General features: G+C 41.0%; 1 protein-coding gene across 1 annotated transcript in view; it reads right to left on the bottom strand.

Moving 5' to 3' along the window:
* ANO2 (anoctamin 2) overlaps window positions 1-13986 on the bottom strand; it is a 573391-nt gene that overhangs the window by 333400 nt on the left and 226005 nt on the right. The window contains exon 11 of the mRNA XM_069106084.1: window positions 8283-8347. Within this exon, the coding sequence (XP_068962185.1) occupies window positions 8283-8347 (65 nt within the window). The remainder of the gene's footprint in view (window positions 1-8282; window positions 8348-13986) is intronic.

The following is a 13986-nucleotide window of genomic DNA, read 5'->3' as shown; positions in this document are numbered from 1 at the left end:
GGCTATATTGGTCAGTAGCTTTTTAAAATTATGCTTTTTAAAAATGAAGGAGGCAGAGGGAACAAAAAAACAGGGTGGCCGCCTGGGATCCTCATTTAGAAATCAAAGCCCAAGAAGGGACTGGTGTGATTCAGAAAACAATCTAGGAGGTTGGCAGCACCAGCTTACATCAGGAGCCTTGCCCATGGATTTCCATCCCTTTCCCCTTCTCGTAGGGAAGATACATTTTAGCACTGGAGAATATAATCTTCTATTCCCCCAATTACATCCAAAGGACAGAAAGTCAGTTGAAGGGACAGACAGACCATAGCGCTCCCACAGACAAAGTCCCACACTCAGTGAGTAACCCAAAAAAACAAATGCCAATGACCAATGGATGAAGAGTATAACATAGACCTGCATTAGCCCCTCTCCTCCGTATTATCCTTTCCTCTCCTTTTACTGATTACAGCACCTTCAAGAAATATAGCAAAATGAGATACAGACTGAAGATAAGATGATAAACCTCTTTTTGTGAACAACAATCCACATGAGATCTGGGCAACAGATGTGGCTCCTACACCTAATACCAGCTGAACATCGAGTCACCTCATTGGGAGGGCCACAGTCATGTTCAAGTGCAGCTGGAGCTACCAACATGGGCAAGCCTGCCCAGAGCTTGATCCTCAGGATATCACTTGAAGTGGCTCCCCAAGGGAAGAAGGAAGGGAGAAAGCATTTGTTAATCACTTACTCTATGCACGGTACTATGGTAAGGGCTGGAGATACAAATAGAAAAGGCAATCCTTGTACTCAGCTCACATTTTAATGGGTGAGATGATATACATGGAAGGTTTCAAAACAAAGCCATTGGAAAGATCTCATGTTCTTTAGGGTACAGCAGCAAAGCAGATACTGATGCTTCTTCTTTAATGTCATTTCTTATGATAAAATCCTATCAGTTTCTGTTGCTGAATGATTTGACAGTGCCAAGGATTTTGATATCAAGAGCCCTCCTTCAGCACCTGCAGAAACAGCTGGCAGTCTGCATCTCTACAGGGGCTGCTGGCCAGAATGAGGGCTGAGGGCACTGGTCTGAAACCATTGCTATTCCAAAGACTCCTTGTTTAGGGTCCTGGGCTGTCTCCATCAAGGTTTGAGGTAGAGGAGGGGAGAAGGTGGTGGAGGTAGTTTACTTTCCTGGTACATGGTTTCTCCTATCTCTCCCCCAGGGTTCCCCATTGCTTCAGCTAGCCTGACTTGCCTGCCCTATCTGTGATAGTTGGTTGGCAATGAATCAGTCTGTTTTGCATAGGAGTTGCTTCCCATGGATAATATCTTTGTGGGAAGCATTGAAAGTGGACCAGGGTCCTGGGTGACTAACAGTTCCAGGATTCCTTTGCCCAGCTGCCAGTGGTGGCAGTGGTGAGGAAGAGAGCTATCCTTCCACAATTACTTCAATTATGACTGTAGAAGCTAGGCAGGAAGCAGGTTTGGTGGTCTGGTGGGGTATTGTTACTCCCAAGTCCCTTGGACCCAGAGTCCTGAGCTATCTCCATCAGTGTCCAAAGGGATAGATGGTGGTCAATATAGTGCTGGTGGTGGTGGTGATTGTTCAACTTGCCTGGTATAAGCTGCCTCTTGACTCTCCCTTAGGGTAGCTTACTAATTCAGCTAGCCTGCCTTGCTTGAAGTTACTGGACAGAGACTTAGAAGCAAAGGAAAGATCATTTCCTGATATCTCATCCTTCCAACTTTGGGGGAAGAAGGGTTAGGTAGAAGTAAGGGACACCATGGTGTGTATATATGGATGAAGGTTGTTCATGACAGGATGTAGGAAGGTGAAGATGTCACTGGAAATAGAAATAGCATCTTTAAGCCGAAGGAACAAACTGTGTGCGGTCAAATTTATTTGTTCATCCTAATAGCATTAATTGCCTATTGAATAAGAATAACTCCTCTCATCTGCCAATCCTCAGGAGTCATCATAGTTATTTATATATAGTAGGGGCTTAAGAAATATTTGTTGAATTATTATTAAAATCTATTCAATTATTTTTTATTTTTATTTTATTTTTTGAAGGTTAATTGGGGTTAAGCGACTTACCCAAGGTCACACGGCTAGTAAGTGTTAAGTGTTTGCGGTTGGATTTGAACTCAGGTCCTCCTGACTTCAGGGCTGGTGCTCTATTCACTGTGCCACCTAGCCTCCCCAATCTATTAAATTATTAATAAAAGTTCACATATCACATACTTGTTAACCGAATATAACTCCCTAAATCTAAAAGATTCAACCCAAAATTTGCTCTACAAAAGCCAACCAGATTTCTTTTCCAGTTCTAGGTTAGTTAGGTCTCTCTCTCTACTGTCTGTTCCACCCCAGCAGGTACTTTCCAAAGAGGGAGTATAGGAATACTCCATCCAAAGTCATTAATTGCCCATTTAAGTGGTACCATGGATGTAACATTGGGCCTGGAGGAAGGAACACCACTAAGTTCAAGTCTTTCCTCAGACATTTAGCTGTGTGATCCTGGGCAAGTCACCTAATTTCTGTTTGCCTCAGTTTCCTCATCTGTAAAGGGGGAATAATAATAGGGTTATTGAGAGGATAAAATTAGATAATATTTGTAAAATGTTCAGCACAATGCCTGTCAAAGAATAGGAGCTGTACAAATGCTTATTTTTTCCTTCCATCTGTAAAATGGGAATACTAATTTCATCTACCTCCCAAAGTTGTTGTGAGCAGGAAATGAGATCATAATTGTAGAGTGCTTAGCTCTGGGACTGGCACATGATGAATGGGGTCACAAAGAGTCAGATGTGACTGACATGACTGTTATTCCAACTATTATTAACAACACTGTTATTCCACAAAAACAGAACATTAGGACAAACAGGGATATAGGGGGAAATGGGTTCCATGGACCAGGACAGTTTACAGCCAGGACTCCGTCTCTAGCTTGAATCATTACTGCAAACCATCTGATAGGCATCTCAGGCAACATGCCTATGTAGAGTTTCCCAACATGGGGTCTGGCTGATGAATGACAGAGGCTCTGGCTTCAAAGTGACCTTAGTTGCCATCTATTCCAACACCTGCTTAAGAAGGCATTTTCTCCACAAATTGTCAGCCAGTCTCTGCTTGAAGACTTCCAGTGATGAAGTTCTGACATATTCATATTGCAAAACGGCATGATGCAAGGTTACATTATTACGAATCTGCCTGCAGGAGTTTTCCCTATAGGAGCTGCCAGAACAAAAATCATTCCACTGACCACCAAAAACACATAATGGGAAAATTTCAAGAAGACCTGTTCACTTGGCAGAGTTTACTTTACAGGATTGTTGTGAGGATCACAGGAGATATTATTTGTAAAGTGATTAGTGCAGTGCCTGAAACACACTTAATAATTGCTTATTCCCTCTCTCCCATCTTCCCTTTTGGGCCAAAGAGAGAAAAAAATGAGACATTCTTCTCCCATGGGATCTACAAAAATAAATCACATTCTCCCTCTGAAGGAGTCTCATTCTGATTACCAGATATTTCCTTTATCATTTTCATCATCATCATCATTGTCATCAATATCATAATCATCAAGGGGAAGCCAAGATGGCAGCATTGAAGCTGGAAAACCGTGAGCTCTCCCCATAACCACCTCAAATTCCTATAACATATGACTCTAAATAAATTTTAGAGGTGCAGAACCCACAAAGTAACAGAGAGAAACAAACTTCCCACTGAAGGAAGCCTGGTAGGCTGGCAGGAAGGGTCCATCGCAGCATGCTGGGAGCCAAGCCTAGCCCCGCATGAGTACACAGTTTTAGCTTCAGGGTGGCTATGACCAGCAGCTGCTGCGGACTTGAGGAGAGTGGATCGCCAGCAGCTCTGGTGGTTTCCAGAAACATCAACCCATATATGGTAAAGAAAAAGTGAAAGTTCAGTGTAGAACTCTGTTGGAACTGGGGGGGGGGGAACAGAGGTGTGGTCCAGCCTCTGCCCCAGAGCAAGAAGTGGTGGAGGTACAGCAGCTGTGCAGCTGGCTCCACATGGCTGCTTCAGAGCTCCCAGACTGCAGATCGTAGGGGGGCTAAGCAACCATTCAGAGGGTAATCACTCTTGCTTTAACCTGCCTGGATCCAGATCCCAGTCTTTTGTAGTGGTACTAAGGTGTGTGACCAGTGAGCCAGAGTTTGTGGGGGCTGTAGAGACAGCACCCACCTAATAGCTCCGGCAGCTGTGAAAAACCCAGCAATTTGGGACAAAGCTCTCTCCTCTGGAAGCAGAGTTCTACTGTGGCAAAGAGCTCAAAAGTCAAGTAATTGCATGGCAACATGAGCAAGCAAAGGAAATAAAGCAAGCACAGCAATCCAACTTTAGATTCTTTTTTGGGGGACAAAAAGGATCAAAGCATGGAACAGGAGGAAGACAGCAAAGTCAGAACTCCTGCACCAAAAGCTTCCAAGAAAAGTATGAACTGGTTAGAGGCCATGGAGTAGCTCAAGAAGGATTTTGAAAATCAAGTAAGAGAAGTGAAGGAAAAATTGGGAAGAGAAATGAAAATGATGCAAGAAAATCATGAAAAGAGACTCAACAACCTGACTGAAGAAAATAACACCTTAAAAAATAGACTAACTCAGGGCAGCTAGATAGTGCAGTGACTAAAGCACCAGCCCCAGAGTCAGGAGGACCTGAGTTCTGTTCCAGCCTCAGACACTTAACATCCACACAAAAAAACTAGCCATGTAACCTTGAGCAAGGTAAGTCAAATGGCAAAAGAGGCCCAAAAAGCCAGTGAGAAGAGTGCATTAAAAAGCCAAATTTGCCAGATGGAAAAAGAATTTCAAAAGCTCACTGAAGAGAATCATTCCTTCAGAATTAGATTGGAGAAAATGGAAGCTAATGACTTTATGAGAAATCAAGATACTATTAAACAGATCCAAACAAATGAAAAAATAGAAGGTGATGTGAAATATCTCATTGGAAAAACCACTGACCTGGAAAATAGATCCAGGAGAGAGAATTTAAAAATTATTGGACTACCTGAAAGCCATGATCAAAAAAAGAACCTAGAAATCGTCCTTCAAGAAATTCTCAAGGACAATTGCCTTGATATTTTAGACCCAGAGGGCAAAATAGAAACTGAAAGAATTCACCAATGACCTCTTCAAAAAGATACCAAAAAGAAAACTCCTAGGAATGTTGTAGACAGGTTCTGGAGTTTCCAGATTAAGGAGAAAATATTACAAGCAGCCAAGAAGAAACAATTTGAATATTATAGAAACATAATCAGGATAACACGGGATCTAGCAGCTTCTACATTGAGGGATCGAAGGGTTTGGTATATGATATTCCAGAGTTCAAAGGAGCTAGAATTAAAACCAAGAATCTCCTACCCAGCAAAACTGAGTATCATGTTTCAGAGGAAAATATGGTCATTCAATGAAATAGAGGACTTTCAAGCATTCTTTTTGGGCTTTTTTTTGCCTTTTGGAGGGCAATTGGGGTTAAGAAACTTGCCCAAGGTTACACGGCTAGTTTTTTTGTGTGGCTGTTAAGTGACTGAGGCTAGAACCAAACTTGGGTCCTCCTGACTCCAGAGCCAGTGCTTTACTCACTGTGCCACTTAGCCACCCCACTTTCAAGCATTCTTGATGAAAAAACCAGAGTTGAATAGAAAATTTGACATTTAAATACAAAGCAAGAGAAGCATGAGAAGGTAAACAGGGAAAAGAAATCATAAGGAACTTATCAAAGTTGAACTATTTACATGCCTATATGGAAAAACAATAATTGTAACTTATGAAACTTGTCACAGTATGAGGAGAGTTGAAGGGAATATAAATGTATATATGTATACATACATATATATGTGTATGTAGGAGGGTATATGTGTGTATGAATACATATGTGAGTATGTGTACAGATATACATAGACAGAGGGTACAGGCTCAATTGAATAGGAAGGGATGAAATTTAAAAGGTAAAATTGAGATGTGAGAGAGGAACATAATGAGAGGAGATGGGGAGAAACAGAATGGGGTAAATTATCTCATATTGAAGAGGCAAGGGATAACTGTTACAATGGAGGGAAAGAATAGGAAGGCAAAAGGGAATGGGTCAACCTTACTCTTATTGAATTTGGCTTAGGGAGGGAATGACAAACACACTAAATTGGGTATCTTGCCCTACAGGAGAGTAGGGAGGAAGGGGATGAGAGGGGGTATGATGAAGGGGAGGGCAGATTGGAGGGAAGGGTAGTTAGAAGCACACACTTTTGAAAAGGGACAGGGTCAAAGTAGAGAATAGAACAAGTGGAGGATGGGATAGGATGGAGGGAAAATATAGTCAGTCTTACAATATATCTACTAGGGAAAATGTTTTGCATAGCTACACATGCACAACCTATACTGAATTGCTTATCTTCCCAGTAAGGGTGGGTAACAAGGAAGGAAGGGAAATAATCTGGAATTCAAAGCTGTAAAATCAAATGTTTAAAAAAATATTACTATTATTATTTTTACATACAACTGGGAAATAAGACATACAGGCACTGGGGTATGGAGATCCCTCTTGCCCTACTGGAAAGTCAGAAGGGGAATGGGGGAGGATATAGGAGAGAGCAGATTGGGGGGAGGGGTATACATTGGGATCACTGTTTTGGGGTGGTGGGGAGGGGAAAGATGGGGAGAAAATTTGTAACTCAAAATCTTGCGGAAATGAATGATGTAAAGTAAAAATAAATATAAAATTAAAAAAAACCATCAGCAGTAGCAGCATTGTCATCATTAATATCATCATCATCATCAACAACAAGAAGCTTTTCAAGCACTTACTCTGTGCCAGGAACAACACTAAGCATTGTGGATACAAAGACTAGTCCCTCTTACACAAGCACAATACAACAGCATCCTGAGATGTTTATATTCTCTCTTATTCCTCTATAGAAATTCCAGAGTAGACAAAGGAAGAAGGGAGACAGGTAAGAAGAATGGATGTTGTCAGATCAGACCCCAGGCATGATATGGTGGGGACTAGAAGGCTTTTCCAAGATCACACAGGTTATAAGTAGGAAAGGTAGGATTTGAACTCAGGTCCTCTAATTCCAAATCCTGAACTCTTTCTCTTATACCAAACTGTGGAGACAGAATGCCACCTGTAAAGAACATGTTTCTACATATAGCCCCAAGAAACTTCTGTAGCAAAACGAGGACAGTGGAGGTAGCTGGGTGACTCCAAAAAGAATGAGGACAGTGAGAACTGAATTCAAAGGAAAAGTTAAAAACAAGAAAAGTATGGGTTTTTGAGCTTTAAATATACCTGGATGTTTTTGTCCCATATAGGATAGCTGGAGAATTTGTCTTTGAAAAAGCATAATGAGCACAATCTGTTATAGATTAAAGAGAATGGCAAAACTTTGCAGGGCAGAGAATAGAATTAATAACAAAATGGCAGGCATGGTTGGAATCTTGGGGCAATATTTTTTTTTTTGGTTTTTGGTTTTGTTTTGCTTTTTTGGAGGGGGAAAGGCAGGGCAATTGGGGTTAAGTGACTTGCCCAAGGTCACATAGTAAGTGTTAACTATCTGAGGCTGGATTTGAACTCAGGTCCTCCTGACTCCAGGGCCGATTCTCTATTCACTGCACCACCTAGCTTTCCCAATCTTAGGGAAATATTACATAAGACAGAGATTATACAGGTCCCCAGGAGGTTTGCTCACTAGTGAATATGGTTAATTTCCATAGTCGGATTAAAATCTTTCTGTTCCCATTAACTTTCAAATAAAATTGTTCATACTTTGAACTTTATGAATATATGGGGAACTAGTGACTATCCTTGGAAATTTGTCAGATCCTGAAGTTCCCAGATTATCTGGGTATGGGCAACAATTAAGAGAAGAGGGATCCAGTCTCAGACACTTAACATTTACTATCTGTATGACCTTGGGCAAGTCATTTAACCCCAATTGCCCTGCCTTCCCGCACTCCGAAAAGCAAAAACAGAAAAAAAAAAAAAGAGAGAGAGAGAAAGAGAGAAGAGGGAAGTTTTCCTGAGTATCCCCAGATTCTTCATGACAAGGGGGTGATTCAGACACAAGGGTTATATTTATATTATTTCTTCTCCTCTACAGTCTCTATCCATCCCTCCATCAACTTTACTCAAACCATTCTGAGGAAGAACAGGGGACAAAGGAATGAAGAGCAGGGTAATAAATCTGCCTAAAAGTCAATTTGTTTGGGCATCTCCACCTTCTATGACAGCCACAGCCTAACCCCACCCATACTTTCCATTGTCCAGGTCTTACCTGATGAGGTCAATAGGTTGAAACTTATAAAACACTCCATAGCGTGCCCATTCTTGGTAGAGGAGCTTAAAAACAAAGAAAGAAAAAAGAAACAAGTCAGTATACTCATCTAAGAACCCCAGTATTACCAACATCAAGGTCTCTGTTCAAATCTACTCCCAAGGCTGTTGTATTCAAGTGGGGGTATTGCCTATGAAGCACAAGGCCCAGAAAAATTCCTATTATAATATCTATATCATAGCAGAAGGTATGCATGAGTAATAAGTCACCAAAGTCACCTCCTCATCCTCAGGAATGTATGTAATTCCAGAAGCCTGGGGCTTAAGGCTTTGTCATCCTCTGGAAAGATTCTACCCCAGTTTTAAGCTCCCCTTCCTATACAGTTCTTTGGTCAAACAAAATGCCTACTCCAATAAAATGACCCCCTACCCTACCTTGATTGAGGTAAGACTGAAGTATGAACTGAGCAAGAATAAATTATAGAATAAAGAGTAGGGAGAGTCCTGGGCTTGGAATTGAAAGACCCAGGTTCCAGTCTTGGCTCTTATACTTAATAACTATGTGACCTTGGGCAAATTATTTTCCCGCTCTGAGGTTCATTTTCTTCATCATTTAAATAAAAAGTATTAGATATGTGGCGTCTGAGGCTCCTTCCAACTGTAATGCTCTCTGATTCTGTGAAAGCACAGACTTAATGTGGCATTTGCAACAATGATTTCAAGTCTGGCTTAAGAATATGAAAGATCATATAATAACAACTCCAGCAGCCAATTATGCTATGTGGTTTTCTAACTCCAAAAATACTGACAAGCACTGTAACTCGCATGCCAATAAATAGGTAATTTAATAATGCAATATAAATCTACCTAGAAATTCATGCCTAACATGGTCATTGTTCTTTGATCATAGAATAAACTTTAACATGATTTTATCATTTATTATAGCAGGTAGTTTATTTCCATGTCTTTTTAATAAAAAAAAGAATTGGAGAAATCACTTTGTTTGGGTTTGTGTGTGTGTTGTTTATTTTGTTTGCATTGCTTTTCTCTTTATACAGAAATCCAGTATTGTGTAATGAAGAAACAACTCTACTCATAGCTTTTAGCTGCCTTATTAAATAAGTATCAGTTCCAAATGACTCCATTCCTTTTATTAAGGGCCTTTGGTTGCATTGTATCATTTCCATGAAAACAAAGAAGTTTCTGGCCTGAATGTAGAATGTATATTATCAGAATGTCTTGTGAGAACTGACAAAAAAATCCTCCCATGCCCTGCTAAAACCAATAGCCTTATAGAAAAGGAAACAGAGAGGAGCCCCTCAAGCCACAAGTAACAAGATCAGAGTTAAGGTGCTCTACTCTGCAATACTAGGGAGTTCAGAAAGAGGGCCCCCAGGCCAGCTGTTCCTCCTTCTCTTCTCAACTCACTCATATAACACTGTGTTTCTTTGGTTGCCTCCCAAGTGCAAATCACGGTCTCACTAGTACTCAGTCATGGCAATGATGTCAAATGGGGCCTAGAGGGACGTAAATCTGCGTCACAAGAGAAAGACATTGCTTCCCTTAAGGCCCAAGTGGCATTTGTGCCAGATACCCTGGCAATTCCATCCAAAAATCCAACCTTCTTCACTTTATCCACCCACACGAGCCGGGATAGGAGAGAACTTCCATCCACCCTAATGATCAAAATGCAAAATTTCCCAAGAAGGCAATCATCGCAATAGACAGTGCCCAAGAGTCAGAGGTCAAATAGTAAGCTAGTTTCGGTCCCAGATTCGTGAGTCAGAGAAAATGTACTCAAACCAGGTACAAGGTTCTGACATGCTAGCTCTCCAGTGTCACTTTGGGCAAGTGACAAGCTCTCCAAGACACAGAGGCTTAATTCTCTCATATATAAAATAAAGAGGTCAGAATAGATGGATGATGTATAAAGTTACTTCTAGCTCTTAAACTATGATCCTGTGATCTCAGATAGGCTTTCTTCCCCTTCTCTGTTTTCTTATCCACAAAATGAATAAAATTCTCTTATTGTACTCCATAACCCTTGACCAAAGCTGAAGGAAACCACTTGGCTTACTTAAAGAAAGTGTTTTGTCAATGAATGAATGAATGAAAAATAATTTATTAAGCCCTTGATAGATGTTAAACACTGGAATAAAAAAAGGAGAGAGTTCCTGCTCTCAAGAATTTCACCCTATAATCGAGGGAGACAACAACTATTTTATGCAGTTGTTTTTCAGTTATGTCTGACTCCCCATGACCTCATTTGGAGTTTTCTTGGCAAAGATAGTACAGTGGTTTGCCATTTCCTTCTCCAGCTCATTTTACAAATGGGGAAACGAAGGAAACAGGGTTGAGTGACTTGCTCAGAGCCACATAGGTAAAGTGCCTGAGGCTAGATTTGAACTAAGAAAGAAAGGTTTCTTGACTCCAGGCCCAACAATCTGTCTACTGTGTCACCATAACTATAGAAGAGTTCAAAACAAGAGGGAGGATTCCAAGGAAATTACTGATAATAGAACACACTGAAAATGCTTATAGGCATAGAATTACCCTGCACTGACACATACATACACACACCTATATGTGTATGTGTGTAAATGTACATATACCCCTGCACATATGTGAATATACATATAATACATAATGCACACATGCATATAGACATGTATACATATGCATAGATATATACATGTATGTGCATGTACCTATATAGTGCATACACGTATATAATATTGTGTGTCATATATACATATAATACACACACATATATATAATATATATGTGCATACACAAACAGATATAATATGCTGAAATGGTGACATATCACTTGCCCATTTTTCTCTTGCTCTGGCCAGCTGATGTGTCCACCCATTCTACTCTTCAGAGGGCAGGGAGGTAAAGACTGGAAAGTGCTGGTGGTCCTTGCCCTATATGATGTTTAAACACAGAAAAAAGATAGGCCCTCTAACTGAGGAAATTCTAAGACCTATAACAAGAGTGACTGATGTGATCAATTATGGAGACATTCTCTATAGAATGGAAGTAATGACCACAAGTCCAATAAAGGGCTCTCCAAAGGGAAGGAGATAGACAAGATAAACTTTCACAATCCCTCCCAGCCCAAGCAATGTGAGATTCTGATTCTAGAGACTGGAATTGAGACCATAAAGACTAAGTGATCCTGGGTCACTTAACCCTGCTTGCCTCAGTTTCCTTATCTGTGAAATGAGTTGGAGAAGGAAATGGCAAACCATTCCAGTGTCTTTGCCAAGAAAATGCCAAATGGGATCATGAAGAGTCAAATATAACTGAAAAGTGACTGAACAACAACAAATGGCTCCCAGAAGCTCACTGTGCTTTCTTCCACAAAGAGCTTTGGGCAAAATACTAATGCCTGGAATTATGCCCACGGGTCTATAGCACAGAATAAGAGGCCTGGAATCTCTTTTCAATAATACCTAATGAGGTGGGTAGGTGGTGCTGTGGTTAGAACACTGGGCCTAGAGTCAGGAAGACCTGAGTTCAAATGATGTGACTTCAGATATTTACTAACTGGTAACTCTGGGCAAGTCACTTAACATCTGTTTGCCTTAATCCCCTGGAGAAGGAAATGGCAAACTGCTCCAGTATCTTCACTAAAAAAAGCCCAGAGACAGTATGGCCCACATGGTCATGAAGAGTTGGATATGACTGAACAGCTGAACAACAATAACCTAATAAGGAGGGTAGATGGTGTAGGAAAGGGGATGCAGCATAGCTCCGTTGGAGATCAATGGGTCTGAGAGAAAGAACCACTGAATCTGGAGTCAGAAGGCCTGGGCTCGAATCTTTGCCATTTATTCCTATACAATTCTACAGGTCTTAGGTTTCTCATGTACAAAGTGAAGGTTTGGACTCGAGGCCAGATTTGAACTCACGAAGATGAGTCTTCCTGACTCCGGGCACCCTATCCCTGCACCACCTAGCAGCCTTTAGGCAGGGATGATATCCAAAAGCTAAGATTATCTATGCTGAAAATTTAAGTCCCTCCTGTCATCTTCTGACCAAAAGTTAGCAAGGTCTTGATTTTCTTACCTGTTAAACATGTGGTACTGAGAATGACTGAAAGGACCATCAAAGACAAGAAATCACAAATAGCTCCATGAAGCTTGTGCTTCCTGAACCACTCTAGGAGCTCAAGCAGCTCTGGAATGTTTCCAGGGTAAATCATCCCAGGGCAGTCATGGCCATGCTGAGAAGGAAGCAAATACTAGGACAATTTGATAGCCAGAAGATGAGATTTGGAATTAGGAGACCTGAGTTTTCCTCCTGGCTCTGGTGCCATTGGCATTTAGGGGCAGGTCAGTTTTATCTGTCTAGAATTCAATTTTCCCATCTATAAAAGTGGGACAGAGATGGCATGGGATTGTGAAATTAATTCCTACTTCTTCATATCTCTGAGGGAAGCTGAGAAGAAAATGCCATAATCCATTACAATCTTGCTAGAAAGGGGCTGTGAAAATTATAAGACTGTTTGCAATGTTACTTTTGCTCACATTACTTTGTAATGGTAAGTTGCAGAAATTAAGAGTATGTAAAAAGTCGAAAATCTGGGGCAAGGATTTAAATCCTGACCAGTTTTTTTTTCCATTTCATCAAATACTATGCCTCTGTTTCTCCCTATAAAAAATGGGTCAGTATTTGGGGGCTATACATCCATCTGACAGAGTTAACTGTGAACCTTTAAGCACTTAATGGAAGGATAGCTCAATCACTATTCCCTATGGAAGGAAGAAGAGGAAGTGTTCTTCCAATACCCAGGTTGCCTGCCCCTCCCCCATTGCCCAGGCTTTGAGGCAGGGATAGCCCTATCTTCTTCCACCCTCTTCCTCAGAGGAGAGGGATCCTCTTCTTAATTGGTCTGCAAGAGGGTAATGAGGTTGCCTGTTCCCAAATGGAGCTGAGTCACTCAGACTATACCAAAGCAGACAGGAAATGCCATTCGCAGGGACTTGCCAGACCTGCCTAGAATCAGGCTTAGAATTTGATCTTGGGGCCCAGGGGAGTCCACAGGAATAGAAGGCAGCTGGCAGAGACCGGCAGACGACAAATAATACTTAATGAATTAAATTGGTATACACCCACAAAAAAGCCAGAGAATTCCCTGTGTGAAGTAGTAACTTTACCTCCCCCAACTCTGTAACCTTCTTGCATATCTCAAAAACTCTTAGGGTCTTAGAGTCAAGAAGTTCTTCCTTGTGCCCAACCCAAATCTCTATTTCCTATGGTGATGCCATAGAACACTACATGGCTACAAGCTATAACATCATAGAATGTTAGCACTGGAAAGGAACTTAGAGATCATCTCAGTCCAGTCCTTATTTTATATATAAGGAAACTAGGATCAAAACAAGTTAAATGACTTGCCCAAGGTCACACAGCTGGTTACCCACACAGGGCAAGCCAAGGAGATGAACCCAGTTTTCTGACTCCAAAGTGCTCTTCTACTACAAAAATCCTAATGAAAACAAAATCATTTGCCTTGTGCTTTGTGGGGTTCACCTTTTCTTCTTCATTAGGAATTTAAAGTGCCCCTTCATATAATCCCTTTATTTAAGAATACCTGATATTTAATGCAACTGAAGGGAATGGATAGTCAGTAAAATGGACTCGGTAAGAATTAACCACTCAATCACAGAATCTCATAACTGGAAGGGAGACCT

Source organism: Petaurus breviceps, unplaced genomic scaffold (assembly GCF_028583685.1).
Source record: "Petaurus breviceps papuanus isolate PSGF00001 unplaced genomic scaffold, PetGlider_PUasm1.0 78, whole genome shotgun sequence".
Classification (NCBI taxonomy): domain Eukaryota; kingdom Metazoa; phylum Chordata; class Mammalia; order Diprotodontia; family Petauridae; genus Petaurus; species Petaurus breviceps.
Note: the sequence above shows the minus strand (reverse complement) of the source record. Positions and strands in the feature narration are given on the sequence as shown.